Here is a 15,447-nt window from a genome sequence, read left to right as displayed (position 1 = left end):
TGCATGCTTTTCAGCATCTCTGACACTGTTATTCATTCTGAGAAACATGTCCCAGGGCCCTGAGGAGCAACATCCAGACCCAGGCAAGGCAGACGGTGTGACCAGAGGGACAGGGTTAAGGAAAATAGTAAGATTTTCCTTACAGTGATCATCACTCATTTGTGGAATGTGATCAACATTTGCTACCCAAAGAGGGCAAACAGGCAGATGATTGGGCAACTTTAGCCCAGCCATGTGGACATCACTCTCAGAGAACTGGAGTGAAACAAGGTCCACAGGATGTGAGAGGTTTGCTAGAAATGAGGAACAGATTGGAAGTGGACTTCAGGAGTGATGTGGTAAACTCTACCATCCAATCCGTTGAGGATGGCTTTCAGTCCATGGGTGAAGTAATTGACAAGGCTGGACTGCCAGTCATGTCGTATGTCTTATGAAAAAGTCATAAATGACTTTGCTTCAAGACGAGGAAAGTAATGTGCTATTTTTATTTAAAATATTTGAATTTTTTACAAAGCTAAAAACTAGGAAGGTGGTTTTATTTTAAAACATCAGAATTGCTTCTTTTTTCAATATAATTTTGTTGGATTGTTACTTTTGCAGTAGCTCCTCCAGAAAGGCAAGGTAAGGAATGTTCTAAATCCCAAGATCACTTTAGAAAAAAACAAAAGAAAGCTGAATAATGACCACCATTTCTATATAAAATATTTACATTGCTTATTTATAAAACTGGATGTTTTGTGTTGTTTAAAAACATTTGATACTTTTTCAAGTTTTTAATATGGGAATTTAATTAATTTATTTAGAAATTTGTATTATACTGTTAATTTGTGATATAAAATTATAAGTTAACAGTACAACAAAATACATTTTCTCTGTATGTGTAGGTCTCAGAGAGGGCCTGGGTGTGTGTTTGAGTGGTAACAGGTGGTAGAGGGTAGTGTAAGGGTTAGGGTTTGAGGTAGGGTTAGGGTTTAAGGTTGTGTTAGGGTTAGGGTTTAAGATAGGGTTAGGGTAAGGGTTAGCGTTTATGGTAGGGTTAGACTTACAGTTTTAGTTAGGGTTAGGGTTTATGGTATGGTTAGGGTTAGGGTTATGGCTTAAGGTAGGGTTATGCTTATGGTTTAAGGTAGGGTTAGACTTAGGGTTTGGGTTTCGGGTAGGGTTAGGGTTAGGGATAGGGTAAGGGTTAGAAAGCACCCATTATGCCTGTTGTAAGATCATGCCCATTTGAACTAGTGAAAATGAATTTCCTGTATCTGGAAATGTATAAGCATGGCTTTAGGTATATTCTTGTGGTAATGCATCACATACTTTGCCCAAACCTATGCTACAAAGCATTAATCAGCTAAGACTGTCATAAGATCTTTACTGAATTTACCTTCCAATAGAACTGGTAAAACAGAATACACAGTGATGGAGGCAGAGGAGGAGAGTTGATGAGAACAAATAGGAATGGACCTCCAAGGGTCATTAGAGGCTCAGAGGTTGGAGAGTCAGATCTACAAACCAACAAGCTGTAAGCACTTTTCCGAGGAGAGAACAATACCTGATTTATGGATAATTGCGTAAACCTTTGGGGGTAGACGTTGACATGGGTGGTCTTCAGAGGAACTTTCGTCTTCCACTCCTTCAAAGACTAATGTGATGTGAAGCACTGTACAGCCATTATCCACTCTAATCTGTATTTTCATGTATTTTGCAGGTATTATGTCCCTTCAATAAACATGCGGCTTCAGAATTACCTAAATTCTTGTTTTTGAGTCCTAAAACACTTTAAAAAAAAAGAAACATTTCAAAAATAAGGACTTCACATTTTCACACATACAGATCAAAGGATGAATAAGAGAGCTGATTTTTGTTTTAGTATTGTTTTCCTTTCTTCTAGCTGAAAGGAAATATGATCCTTTTGTGCTTGTCAGTTTTGCACTGTTTAGCTGTAAAATGTCACAGACTGAGGAGGAGAAAACAAACTAGATGCCATCACAGGAAGAAAACTAAATAAACACCACAATGCAAACAGGGTAAAACAGAAATGAAACAGAAAGTGAAACTGGATAGACAAACCCAATCCGAGAGTAATTGGAGTAATAATAGATAGTAAGTAGACACATGCAGAGAACGGGGGTGGGGGGTTAAATAGGAAGATTAGTGGAAAACAAGCCATATGTGAAAATGTTAATGGGAAGGTTTTCACTAAACACAAGACACAGAAGGAACTAACAAACAATACAAAACCACATGGCAAATGATGCAATGGAAATAAAACAGGAACAAAAACATTTGGAATGTCCATCATCCCCCCACCCCCACCCCCATCAAGTTGTTTCTTTGTTTAGATATAATTTTCAATGTTTAGATGCAATTCTCTATTTTGTCTTGCAGAATAGTTGAAGATATGTCAACAGATAGCCTGCTGTTGACCCTACCAGTTAACCCTACCTTAATCACCATTAGATGTGCTAGACCATTAGCAGTTGTTCTAGACCGTTAGTAGATGTACTAGATAATTTGTAGATATACTAGACAATTATTAGTTGTTATAGCTCATTAGTATATGTAATAGATAATTAGTAGATATTCTACCATGCAGATGATGATAGGGTGTCCTCATTGCTGCCTGTGTTAGTTGCATGAGTGGCATTAGATAATGTGCCCTCTATTTAGTCAAGGCCATTAAGAGAATCTAGCAACAAATCTGTCAGTCAATTCATCTTTGACATTTCTGCAAGGAAAAATAGTTAGAGGAGGGTCACATCATTAAAACTTGAATGTACCAAGAGATGAATTTCAGCAATCTGTGATCAATTAGGAGTTTGTTGAGGTCTATGTGGCCACACCCCAAATTTGACAGCAGGCTGTGATTGGACAGTGATTATATTGTATTGCGGCATGAATACTGCAATGTTCCAGACTGAAATGTAAAGATGTGTATTGTGGTTTTTTTTTGGCACGTTCACAGTAGCACACAGTACAATGCAATTTATAATGCAATTTACTTGTGAGTTGACTGCATTTCAATGTGGTTTACATTTGGTTTTGACATTAATTCCACCTGTCATTCAGTACATTCAGATTCACATATATTGTTTTTGTGAGGAAGTGGCCTTACATCAGTATAATAGCCATTACCTTTCACTTTTTTTTAAACGCAATCTAATTTGCATTTCACTATGTGCACTATAATAATTACATTGCAGTGAAACATATATATTTGAAATGGAAAGCTATATAGTTGTGCTTTGATTACAACTCAAGGTGAACTCTATTCAGTTCTGACAGAATTCACAGAATGTTTTTTTTAATGGTCAAACAACATGAAAACAATATAAAAGTGCCTTTGCTTTTAATTTTGTAATGCTGACATGAATTTCATAGCAACTTTATAGGACTAAAAAGGTCCCTTTGTGACTGTATGATTAGGCTTATATAGGTCAATAGCACCTTATATATGGGTTTCTATAGGTAAATATCACTTTATTTGTGGGTCCCTGTAGGTAAATATCACCTTATATGTGGGTTTTTATAGGTAAATATAAACTTACATGCTGGTTTCAAGAGGTAAATATTACCTTCTGTGTGGGTTTCTATAGATAGATATCACCTTGTGAATTTGAAAAGAGGAGAGAATATGTCTCACATAATAAGTGGAAAAAAACATCATTACGTTTTATTAAGTAGCTATTACAACAAAAACAAACAAACAAAAAAAACCTCTCAATAGAGGTGGAGACCAGTCAGAGTGCTAAATGTAAATGTAAGTAGATATGTACAATGGTAGCTCAGTGCTTAAGGTACTTGACTTGTAATTGGATGGTTGCTGGTTCAAGATCCAACACTGCCAATTTGTCACTGTTGAGCCCTGTGCAAGACTTTTAACCCTCAAGTTGTAGTCAATCATAATTATAAGCTGCTTTGGGTAAAAGTGTCAAATGAATGTATTGTCCTATTTATATGATGGTTACTCAGACAATTAGTATAATGATGTGACAGATCAATTCTGTGTGACTGGATCCCTGTGCACAATCCCTGTGCGACTGGATCTCCAACTTTCTAATAGACAGACCACAATCAGTACGGGTGGGCAACTGCGCCTCATCCACCCTCACCCTCAGCACTGGAGCTCCTCAGGGTTGTGTCCTAAGCCCCCTGCTCTACTCACTGTACACCTACGACTACACAGCCACTTCCAGCTCCACCATCATTGTCAAGTTTGCTGACGACACCGTTGTTGTGGGTCTGATCTCGGACAACGACGAGAGGGCCTACCTGGAGGAGATTAAACACCTGGAAAATTGGTGCCAGGAAAATAATCTCCTCCTAAACGTCAGTAAGACAAAGGAGCTGATCGTGGATTGCAGCAAGAAGCAGGAGCGGCACTACCAACCTGTGAAGATCAGTGGAACCACGGTGGAGAGAGTAGATAGTTTCAAGTACCTTGGTGTTCACATCTCGCAGGACCTGTCCTGGTCCCGCCATACCAACTCCCTGGCAAAGAAGGCTCGTCAGCGTCTTTACCACCTCAGACGCCTAAGAGACTTCAGACTGCCCTCCAAGGTACTGCGGAACTTCTACACCTGCACTATCGAGAGCATCCTCATGGGGAACATCACAGTCTGGTTTGGGAATAGCACCAAGCAGGACAGACAAGCACTCCAAAGGGTAGTGCGTTCAGCAGAGCGCATCACTCACACGGAACTTCCTGACCTGCAGACCATCTACTACAAACGGTGCCAGACCAAGGCCAAGAGGATTGTGAAGGACCCCTTGAACTTGAACTTGAAACTTGAATTCATTTGCAAGCACATTTTAGACTAAATGTATCTTAACAATAAACCTAATTAATTGACCCTAATGGAATTTTAGCTTTGTGAGAACATTACATTTTTTTTTACATTGAGCTGACACTTTTATCAAAAGCAACTTTCAATTATGACTGAGTCCAACTTCAGCAGTTGAGAGTTAAGGGTCATGCTCAAGGGCCCAACAGTGGCAGGGCTGGAATTGGCAATCTTCCAATTACTAGTCAAGCACTTTAAGCACACTGAGCTACCACTGCCCATGGTATATAACTCCTATAGCCCTGTGCTCCATATAAATTATTGCTTATAGGAAGTCCCTTAACTCACGTGTCACGTGAATTAATTCAAAACCAGAGTTCACTGAAAGCAGCTAAGGTGTACAAAACTACATTTGTAAATTGAAGTCAGTCAAACCTGATGTTGAGCATATATATTGTCAGAGGATGTCTAACGTAGACAATGGTCAAAGAAAGATGTGTGTATGCACTTTGTAATTGCATCCTGTAAATAGTTTGGCTTGAATTTACGTTTACACTCCACAACACTAGATGGCAACATAATATTTTAGCAATGCCACGTAGAGGACACGTCTGCATACGAAAGAAGTCAACTGCGCATGTGTCGTATTGCCTTCACAACTTGCGGACTCGCAACTGGAAGAAGGTACAGTAGTTTATCTGTGTAAAATTTAACACACACCAGTGCATATAGGTGCTTTATTCATTGGCACTTTTCCGGCTACGTTTGTGTACAGTTATAGTTTGATAGTATACATCTTATTATACTAACACGGAGAATATTAATAAGATTAATTCGTACAGGGCTATCAAATATGTGACGTACACGTAAGCGCACTAGCCAGCTAGGGTTAGCTAGCTAACTGCCTGGTTTTGTTCTCCACAGATCTCTGGTATCTATCTCGCTATCGTCCATTTCTTGGATAACAGTTGAGTGTTTTGTGCAGGTTATTCATTCGGTGTTAGTGCTGTAGCTAACTAGCGTTAGCTAGCATAGCTAACCGCTAGCTAGTTATCAGGGATAATTCTTGATAATAAGAGGTCTTTTTAAAATTTGAATATTAAAAAGAAGAATATTTATCAATTGCAATATCTTCGCTATCTGTGACATATGGTAGACATATGAAATATGGCTAGCTAGCTACAATATCTGATAATCTATTAAATCTAGCTAGGGTCATCTAGGGTATCTTCTTGCTATCCAGCTCTCTAGTTAGACTAGCTATAGTTATGTCTTCTGAAGGGCGATAACTATCTAACTGCAGTCTTCGTAAAGTTTACTTTGGTAGAATGGTAACAAAATAGTTGCATTGACTCGGTTTTAAAAGACTTGTCTTGGCTAAGATGGCTTGGCGTAAAGGATTCATTTAGATTAGCTATAAGGTCTTAGGGAGTTCTGTTGGTGTACTGTGGCTGGAGGGGTATTACACTTATGTGTCCAGAGGCAACAGTGTGTGTTAAAATGTGCTTGTAATGTAACGTTTTTTAAAGAAACGGTTTTATTCAGTTATCGTAGACCGCTTGCTTTGTCCATATTAATGATTAAGATGTCCTTACATCTGCCCACAGATGAGGGCGCTGTGGTTATTTGCTCTGGTTACTGTGCTGGGTCTGGTGGCAGGGGAGGAAGGGGCTCGTGTGCTGGCCTCCAAGTCCCTGCTGAACCGCTACGCTGTAGAGGGGAGAGATCTCACCTTACAGTACAACATCTACAATGTGGGCACAAGGTACTGTTTGCCTCCTCTGTAGCACAGTTCAGAACATGCTGTTTCTGTTCAAGCTCATAATGGGTGTATTTTTATTTTGGCATGCTGATTTTCTAAATATTTAGCCTCATTTTACCCAAAACCTGAAAATCTCAGAAGAGATTTATCCCTTCATTTTGATCCATTCCATGATGTATTTATATTTATATATTTATACTACACACACACACACACACACACACACACACACACACACACACACACACACACACATATATATATATATATATATATATATATATATATATATTTATATATATATATTTATACTACATGTTTTTAGTTTGGTGCTGTTACCTGTTTGTTTGGATGTAGTTTCTTGCCTGGCATGTATAAGGCTTTTTTTGGTGTGGCTCTGTTGGGTGTAAAATGGATGTTACTGCCATTGATGGCACAAAGCAATAGTTGTTTAATATGTTCAAGCATTGGGATGTGCCATCTCTTTGTAAGAAAATGTTTAAGGATAATAAATTTTCTTGTTTTCTTATTTATGCTACCTCTTTATCTCTCTTTTCTCCTCCGTCTCCAGTGCAGCATTAGAGGTGGAGCTCTCTGACGACTCCTTCCCTCCTGAAGATTTTGGCATCGTCTCTGGAATGCTGAATGTCAAATGGGACCGCATTGCCCCGTATCCTTCAAGCATGATCACACATCTCTTAGATCACCAGTCACTCTGGTGACTGTTACATGTTTTGTCTTGATTCGACTTTGTCATGAATGGTGATTGATGGTGATTAGTACCAACTCTGGCATGTCACTGTAATCTGTATTCAGTCCATCAGTGATTGGCCTGCCCCTTAACTCCTCTCTCAGCGCCAGTAATGTTTCTCATACCGTGGTGCTGCGCCCCCTTAAGGCAGGCTACTTTAACTTTACCTCGGCCACTGTCAGCTACCTGGCCCAAGAGGGAGGGCAGGTCGTGGTAAGTGTTGCCTCCAAACAGCAAACCTGAAGACCAGCATATCTTTTTAGACCAAGCACGGATACATTTTAGTTATACTAAAACCAGCTTGGTGAGTTTTACTGCAGTGTTTTGCATTTGCAGATAGGCAAAAAAAGGCTGTGTAGTGTGTCAGACTAGTATTGTCTAGTATGACGGTGGAGCATTAGTGACTGGGTTGAACACTTTATTCTCTCGTTTTCTCAGGTTGGCTATACCAGTGCTCCTGGTCAGGGAGGTATTCTGGCCCAGAGGGAGTTTGACAGGCGCTTCTCTCCACATTATGTAAGTTTATACAGTACCCTGTCATAGGGAGAATGTTGTTTTTACCCCCCGCGTCACGTATCTTTCCATTGTCGGAAACCGGCTCCATCTATCTAGCACAAAAGTTCCGTTCATTAAGTCACACATAAAGTGTGAAAGCCTAATCCACATCTTATTCCTACTTTTAAGATTTAAAAAATTGGTATTTTCTACATATAAACCACTTGAAAAGAATAATGTCATAAAAGGATAGTTCCTCGGGTTTGAGAAGTAAACGATGATGCTATCTTTGTTAATCATAGATTACACATGCAGACCAGAAAAACAAAAAACATTTTACATGCTATAGAAAATGAATTCCAGTTTGAGCGACAGGTCGTGTGTGTGTGCTTCTCTGCAGCTGGACTGGGCTGCGTTTGGTGTGATGACTCTCCCTTCTATCGGCATTCCCCTGCTCCTGTGGTACTCCAGCAAGAGGAAATACGACTCGCCCAAGAGCAAGAAGAACTAACGAGGGCTTAAGCTCAGGATAGGTTAAGGGACATAAAACGGACCAAGAAAAACAGCGGGGGTGTTTGACAGGATGTGAATATTACAGTAATTTTATTACCCATATTGGGGGTAAAATGGCCAATGATACAAGTTATGGGCATGTCTGGTAGGACGCTGTTTCCTTGATGGGGGTGTGTGTTTATTTTTGTTGAAGAAACAGGACTGATGCATTATGGGATGGTAGTATTAACAATAAAGGTCTTGTAATCTTCATGACTAGCTGAACAATGACCAAGGAGACCATTTTTGTATAAGGAAATGTTAAAAGGAAAATTGGATACGGTGACTTATGCACCCCCTTAATGACTGGTCTGAGGGTAACCAGTGAAAATAAACAAGTTTTTTTTACCCACACACACAAAAAAAAACCACTCGGTCATGTTATTTCTGTTTTCTGAAGTGTGACCTTTTAATTATATCTTATTATTTTACCAGTGGTGTCCAAATAATTCCTTCTACTTACTGCTGAAACAATGCACTCAATTATTTTGACAGATTGATAAGTCATAGATCAAGTTCCCCATCTCTTCTATATAATATTGTTTCAAAGAGAGCACTACATAAGCTCAGCTAGCTTGGGGAAAAAACACTTTGGAGACCATCTGTGTAGGTTTATTAGGTCTCAACTTGTGTACATTTTGATCACATACCTGTGCCAGTTCATTTGGGTTCTTCCAAGTTTAGTCGTCCACGTTTGGTTAAGATGAAAGACTATTCAGGGTGATCATCTAGAACTGCACTAGGAGGCTTAAGGTCAATATCAAGTACAAAAAGCTAAGATGTACTGTATGTGCTGTGGATTGATTAGACAAAGTTGAGACATCAAGTTCACAGCAGATCTAATCAGTTCACAGTCAAGGTGTCATGGATGGAAGATCTGGGCTTAGCGTTTGGGGTTGTTAGGTGGTAGAGGAGGTCTAGAGTTGGATGGCCTCTCCGGAATCTGCTCGTATATGGAGAAGTTGGAGCTTGTGGGCAGCCGCTGCTCCGAGTGGATAAGGCTGGAGTATGGGGGTGCGGTCAACCCTGCTGCACCACCTAAACTCTGGGGATGGGTGGGGTAGAAATTGTGCGATATCTTCAGCCAAGTTTACATTTTTTAAAGTGTCCATAAACTAATAAACTTTAGCTCAGACCTCCTAGTCCTTCTGCTGATTGGTGCTGCTATAGTCCCTGAAGATGTTTGTTTTAAAAATAGCAGTTACATATAGTCATACCTGTATGCTGTTCTCAGGTCGCGGGGAAGCATGCACAGGTCTGAGAGGTGGTCTTTGTGGAAGGACAGGTTTGGACCTTGAGGACGAAGTAGTTGAGTTGTACATTGAGGCCCTCCTGATTGGTGGAGGAGCTTGCATGGGCAGAATGTCATCTCTGGTCCCCTTAATGTTGACCTCCGAGTACAGGTGATGAACAGAGACTTCTCCTGGACACCGTGCACACACATAAATTTTTTTAAAAACCCGATAGATTCAAATAAACTACCAGAAATAAGAAAATTAAACTGCTATAGTTCAACTTTACTGATGTATTACTTATCTTACACCAAACTGGGGCATTTACCTTAGAAGCAGGAGCCCATCAAAAATTGTTATTCTTTTCTCACCCGCAATCTCTCGTCGCCTGCCCACAGCGTAGAAATCAATCTCCTCGTGACCGCGGCGTGTGTGCAGGGTCTCTTCGTAAGTATGTAGGGGTTCGAGTTCCCAGTACTTCTGCTCTGCCATGCTTGCAGCACTGGCCAATGACTGAGGAGCAATGGCCGCCACTGCCCCTTGGGAGCTCGGGTCAGTGGCGCTGACGGACAGGTTTTGTGGGATCTGTCGCGGAGGTTTGTTAACCCGGGCATAGGGGACGTCCACCGGCCAGGTTAGGTCAGCCAGGGTGGCACTGCCAACAACAGGCTCTTGCGTGGCATTCTGGAGAGAGGGCAGAGTGATTTGTAATCTTTGGACAATCAACTTCGCAGACATGGGGTACTGGATTTGTTATATGATCTATCTATGACACGTTTATCAACACCACAGAATATATACTAGCAACAAAAGTTTAAAAGTGGCACCTCAGTTTTAGCTGCACTGTATTTATTCACCTCTTTGACAGGAAGTGCCGAGCCAATTCCGATTTTGCACTCGGGCAGAGAGTGAGTCTTCCTTAGCGCCTTGCAGACCACAGCGTACTGCGCCAACCCAGTTGTATTGTAGACAGAGTCTGCGGCAGAACTATTTCCGTTGGGCTGTGTAGAGATTTCTGTTTTCTCTGGCCTTCTGTCCCTTGTTCCGATGTCATCCACTCCCAGCTTTGCCTCATCTTCGCAGCTGCCGTTGGCCTGGGAGGGCAGTGAGGGCACGAGGCTGAGAACATTCCACTTCTCACACCACGCTTCCTAAGCCAATGCGTACCGACTGTGCTCTAACATTAGGTGCGGCGACATTGCGACTCGTGCGTATTTGGCATTTGTGTGGATGGTACCTGCACGCAGGGCATTGTGAGCATTTCGCTGAAGGGCCCCACTGGATTGTGGGTGTAGTAGTCTATCAGCTCCTCCAGACTGTCGTGCCTGCTTTGCTCGCCAGCTATGACGTACTGTCCATTCATTCCAGACACTTTGCTTTCTTCTTCTATGATGAAGTGACGACATCTGTCTCCTCCTCTGGAATCAGAGTGTTTTATTCCATGCAGGTGTACACATGTGTTGGTGCATGGTGCTGCAGGGTTGCTCATCTGAGTGCGTACCTGTACGACAGCACAAAGCCGACTTTTGACTCGCTGAGCCTCAACAGGAAACAGCCTGGCTCTTTCTCCTGCAGCAGCTGCTCTGCCTCCCTGAGAGAGAGACAGAGAGAGAGAGAGAGAGAGAGAGAGAGAGAGACAGAGAGAGAGACAGAGAGAGAGAGAGAGAGAGAGAGACCAGTAGTCACTTTCCACAGAATTACCTTTTTTGCTACTTTTCCAGCACCTGTGTGCAAATGCGGTCATAAACCTGTGAAAATGACAGCACTGTTGCTTTAAGAGCATCTCTGTGTGTGAGAGAGATAGAAAACCTGCGTGTGGCGAAGCCGTGAAGCCAGGATGGTAGAGGACTCCCTGGCGTGTGCAGTCGAGGTAGCTGTGTTTTCTGAAACCACAACAGGATGTGAGCCCGCAGAGATGGAGTCTGAGCCTCCAGGGGCCCATGAGGGTAGAGGACCTGAGAGGGAACTATCCGTTTCACTTCCACCTGAGCGACAGATACACCACAACTTTATTGGACCGGGAATGTTAAAACTTCAGTGTGAATACCCACGTACATTCTTGATACATGTTGTGAAACTGATTTTATTTTATTTTTTTATTTGAAGAGTGGGCTAAACAAAACTAATTTTAAGTAAAAATGGGGAGCTCTCATGTTTGCACCTAGCAAAAAAACATACGACCCTAACTCAAATTTGTCTCGTCTTTGGAGAGTCTTACAGAACTCTGGAAAAATGTTCCATTGACGGAACTTTAAAAACAGGCATTTTGAGTTTAAGTGTGCAAAAGCCAAATCCTCAGAACATCATAGTAAGAGGCGAGCATAGTATGTCAGTTTTGAACATTCTGATAGACCAAGACTTGACCGAATTTAATGTTGCTGGGATTCTTCTTATTAGTGGAGAATTACCGGGAATCGTACGTTATGAGGTTACGTCATGCACCACAGGCAGCGTAAGCAACGGTTCAAAGCACACCAATATCCATTTCCACATTCAAATATTTTAAATCTTATAAAACTCTGTCCGGTTTAGGTGCAAAGTGTAGAACTACTAACATGCATCTTTATTAGTGGAAAATAATCTATCTTATTCGTCCTCCATTTTAAAATCCTCTATCTGCTAACATAAACACACCCTTGGTTACGCACGCTTTGTCTTTTAAATTGCGGATGTCTCTATCGGCCAGTGGTTACCTCATTTTCCTTTTGATTGGCCTGGCTGTTTGACTGTCCCGCGTCTCCTTGCGTGGTAGGGCGGATTTTTACGCTGCGCCTGGGCTTGATGGGTGGCTTCTTACTGGTGCACTGGGATTCTGGAGCGACAGACGGACGAGGCATGGGTCTCGGTTGGACTGGCGGACAACACAGTAGCCTCTCCCTCTCATGAGATTCCGCGTCTACACATAAACCAGAACAGTTGAGTGAAAATATCGGATAGGCATAAAATCGTGACATGTAGTTTTATGTATGGGTAATAAAAGGTTGGAGTACGCGAGGTTTCAGAAGAAGAACAGGATGACAGGATGTTTCAAAGTTCCTTCATCAGCTGTGTACGTCCTGTTTCTATATCTGGAAACGTTTTTGCTACGCTGAAATTACCGCCCGCATCTACATCTTTAATTACAGTACGCTGCAGTTTTTAGAAGGGGGAAGTTAGGGGATATATCTCTGAATGTCTAATTGCATTGTAAATAATAATATTTATTATAAATATTGGTATTTATGATATGTTGAGCCCTCTTTCTCAACATTTGAATAGCCATTTCTTAATATTAAGCCTTAAAATGAAACTAAAATTTGCATCAGTAAATCTTTGCAAACCTGTGTTTATTTATTGTTATATGTTTGGCTCCCAATTTATGCATGTCTAAAACTTTGTCAGCTGTAGAAACTTGTGAATATTTCTTGTGAGCACTGAGATAAAAGCAGTAATATAGATAGCAATGACCTCAACAAATTAGTTAAAACAGTTGAAGAATGTCGAGAAGCGAAAGGTACTCAGCTTGCTGGACGTCTTGGTGAAAGGTGATTATGGAAACATAATGTTGTGTGTTTCTGAAGCAATTATGCAAAAGTTAAATGTAATAACCCTGCCTTCACACTTATGTTTAAACTTAAAAAAAAATTGAAATAATTTGATATCAGAAAAGTCTATATTTTGATTTACAAGGTTCCTTTAAATACTGAATTTAAAACACAACATGGTTGGTTGGGCCTACATCAGGCAATACTCAACATTAACCCTGCTTTTATACCGACACACAGAAGTCAGTTTTCTAAAAATGTCTTGTGGAGAGGATGTGCTACACTTGTCTTTAACCAAGGTGTTAACATGTCCGGAGAAAACCACACGTCAAGATTAACCATAATCCCATTAAAGTCGATGGCAAATTCATTTATATAGCGCTTTTTACAACACATGCGGTCACAAAGCAGCTTTACCCATGTTTGGGTCCAGATCCCTAATAAACAAACCAGAGCCAACAGTGGCAAGCAAATTCAGATATATATCCTATATCAATGATGCTCAGAATAAGTTGTGAAGCACTTTATAACTATATAGAACAATTCGAAGCATATTGCAATTCTTTCTGACTCTCTTTTGTGTATTGAAATGATACAATATAGCATAATTGAGCTACGGTGCAGTAACACAGCTTTACCAAAGTGTCAGTTAAACTTTATACAGACTATTTGCCTACCTGCAACAAGCAAGACCCAACGTGTTACCCAGTTTATGAAATCAAAGGTAAAATATCTAAAACATCTAAGCACACAGCGGTAGAAAATACAACACTGAACACTACTGAAAAGCTACCAGATACTTTGTCTGTCTGACAGTTTTGTAAGCACCATGGAAGATAGTGAGTGTGTAAAAGCTGTAGGACAATAACTTAGTTATGTTAAGGTACTGAAAGAAATGAGAAAGAGCTGACCTTTCATTGTTTGATAGTCAATATCCATCTTCACAGACAGGATGTTGGAGTACAGCAGCTCTTCAACTGTTCTTGACTGCATCTGCGTCACTGTATATATATATATATATTGTGTGTGTGTGTGTGTGTGTGTGTGTGTGTGTGTGTGTGTGTGTGTATGTGTGAGAAAGAGAGAGAGATAGAGACGTGCATACAATGAATTGTCAACCAGAGTATCTATAATGATATGCACTTGGTTAGCTCTATATTCACTGACGCATGTGTCAAGAAATTGTTGTTGAAAAGATTAGAAGATGAAAAACTATTGTTCATTTTACACCAATTACATTCTGTGACTCTATAAATCTATCCATTTTTATGAATATGTGATGTTTGTGATTACTCTGTTTATCATTTTAAGAGAGAATGACAGTTTGTGTCTTGCTAACCACACAGGAAGAGAAAGATGGCGACCGCAGAAAACAATGAGAGAGAAGAGGGAAGACGAGCCGAGCATTCTCCAGGACCTGCACGAGTCCTTCAATCCTCTCGCTTAACATCACTCAGGGGACGCAAAAAAAAAACAAAACCGATCAAAGTTAATTTGAGTGTGAAGTATTTAACTATCATCCCTGATTAAAGCAACTGTTTAGTCAGTTTACAACATTCACAAACCCCAGGACTGGGTTTAGATAGAAGGTCCAGATTTGAATACCACTGCTGTAGAATATGAGGTTTACTAGCAGAATTTTGGCTACTGCTTAGAGTTGAACTGAAAAATTGAAATGTCAGTGTTCTCGTGTAAATTGAAGTGATACCATACATTTAAACTTGCTGGTCATTTAAGATGATGTTTCTTTTTCAGTATTCATGCGCTGTGATTTTTTTAGACCAGGATATTTCTGATAGTCCTCATTCCCAGACAGATCATATTTTTGATGCGTTCCCATTTCCTACCTTACCTGAACAAGATAACCAGCACTCTTCAATCTCCTGACTGTGGTGTGTTTGGAGCTGGAACGTAATAAAAAATGTGAATAGGCTGAGGGGCAATGGTGACAAGATTTAAAATCCCTATATTGAACCTTTATCTTTGAGGTCTACCTTTATACAAACTCGAACTCTCCATTTGGCCACTAGAAGGCACAAAACTGCTGAAAATGCAGTTCTAGTACTTAGCGGAGAAGCAATTTTACGGTACAACTGAGGCCCAACCGTGAGGTACAACCGTGACATTAGCCCAGTATGACAAAACTTGAGGGTTTGCAGGAGGGATGTCTAAAAAGAAAAAAAGAAGATCCGTTAATATCTGTCTTAATGAAGAAACTAACCAATTGCGAATAAATACGAGTGGATGCGCATCTGGAAGCTTTTGAAACCTGTGGAAATGAATGTGTGTAGTTCGGTGTTTAAGAGTAATTGCATTATTTAATCCATCTTCAGTCCTATTGTTGTGCTTTTAT

General features: G+C 40.5%; 2 protein-coding genes and 1 long non-coding RNA gene across 5 annotated transcripts; 2 read left to right on the top strand and 1 right to left on the bottom strand.

Moving 5' to 3' along the window:
- The first annotated feature begins 5,404 nt into the window (after positions 1–5,404).
- On the top strand, positions 5,405–8,560 carry ssr2 (signal sequence receptor, beta). The gene is made up of 6 exons (XM_027028599.2): positions 5,405–5,462; positions 6,386–6,543; positions 7,112–7,210; positions 7,396–7,504; positions 7,730–7,807; positions 8,187–8,560. Exons 2-6 carry the CDS (start codon positions 6,386–6,388, stop codon positions 8,295–8,297), a joined length of 555 nt encoding a protein of 184 aa, XP_026884400.1. The 5' UTR covers positions 5,405–5,462; the 3' UTR covers positions 8,298–8,560.
- si:ch73-109i22.2 (SH2 domain-containing protein 2A) lies at positions 8,443–14,086 on the bottom strand. Of its 3 annotated transcripts, none has more exons than XM_027028597.2 (9): positions 14,006–14,086; positions 12,264–12,466; positions 11,380–11,555; positions 11,072–11,161; positions 10,808–10,988; positions 10,428–10,664; positions 9,942–10,254; positions 9,556–9,761; positions 8,443–9,383 (listed from the first exon to the last, which is right to left on the bottom strand). In XM_027028597.2, the coding sequence occupies exons 1-9, from the start codon at positions 14,031–14,033 to the stop codon at positions 9,222–9,224; spliced, it is 1,596 nt and encodes a 531-aa protein (XP_026884398.2). In that variant the 5' UTR covers positions 14,034–14,086; the 3' UTR covers positions 8,443–9,221. The 3 variants fall into 3 exon arrangements, with proteins under 3 accessions (XP_026884398.2, XP_026884399.2, XP_026884397.2); XM_027028598.2 differs by having other exon boundaries at positions 12,264–12,382; positions 14,006–14,054; XM_027028596.2 differs by lacking the exon at positions 14,006–14,086 and having other exon boundaries at positions 12,264–12,679.
- Positions 12,397–15,270, top strand: LOC113589121. Its single transcript, XR_003411922.2, has 2 exons — positions 12,397–12,485; positions 14,441–15,270. It is a non-coding gene; the product is annotated as an uncharacterized LOC113589121 (long non-coding RNA).
- Positions 15,271–15,447: the final 177 nt, after the last annotated feature.

The sequence above is a fragment of the Electrophorus electricus genome, chromosome 8 (genome assembly GCF_013358815.1).
Source record: "Electrophorus electricus isolate fEleEle1 chromosome 8, fEleEle1.pri, whole genome shotgun sequence".
Classification (NCBI taxonomy): Eukaryota; Metazoa; Chordata; class Actinopteri; order Gymnotiformes; family Gymnotidae; genus Electrophorus; species Electrophorus electricus.
Note: the sequence above shows the minus strand (reverse complement) of the source record. Positions and strands in the feature narration are given on the sequence as shown.

Bases quoted from the DNA above. Each gene is read 5' to 3' on its own strand.
- si:ch73-109i22.2 (XM_027028596.2), bottom strand. From the start codon at position 12,524: ATGTCACGATTTTATGCCTATCCGATATTTTCACTCAACTGTTCTGGT. The intron at 10,255-10,427 runs GTGAATAAATAC...CCCTCTCTCCAG, and splicing joins CGGCACTTCCTGTCAAAGAG to AATGCCACGCAAGAGCCTGT. The intron at 9,762-9,941 runs GTGAGAAAAGAA...CACGGTGTCCAG, and splicing joins CAGGCGACGAGAGATTGCGG to GAGAAGTCTCTGTTCATCAC.
- ssr2 (XM_027028599.2), top strand. From the start codon at position 6,386: ATGAGGGCGCTGTGGTTATTTGCTCTGGTTACTGTGCTGGGTCTGGTG. The intron at 7,211-7,395 runs GTATCCTTCAAG...CTCCTCTCTCAG, and splicing joins AAATGGGACCGCATTGCCCC to CGCCAGTAATGTTTCTCATA. The intron at 7,505-7,729 runs GTAAGTGTTGCC...TCGTTTTCTCAG, and splicing joins AAGAGGGAGGGCAGGTCGTG to GTTGGCTATACCAGTGCTCC.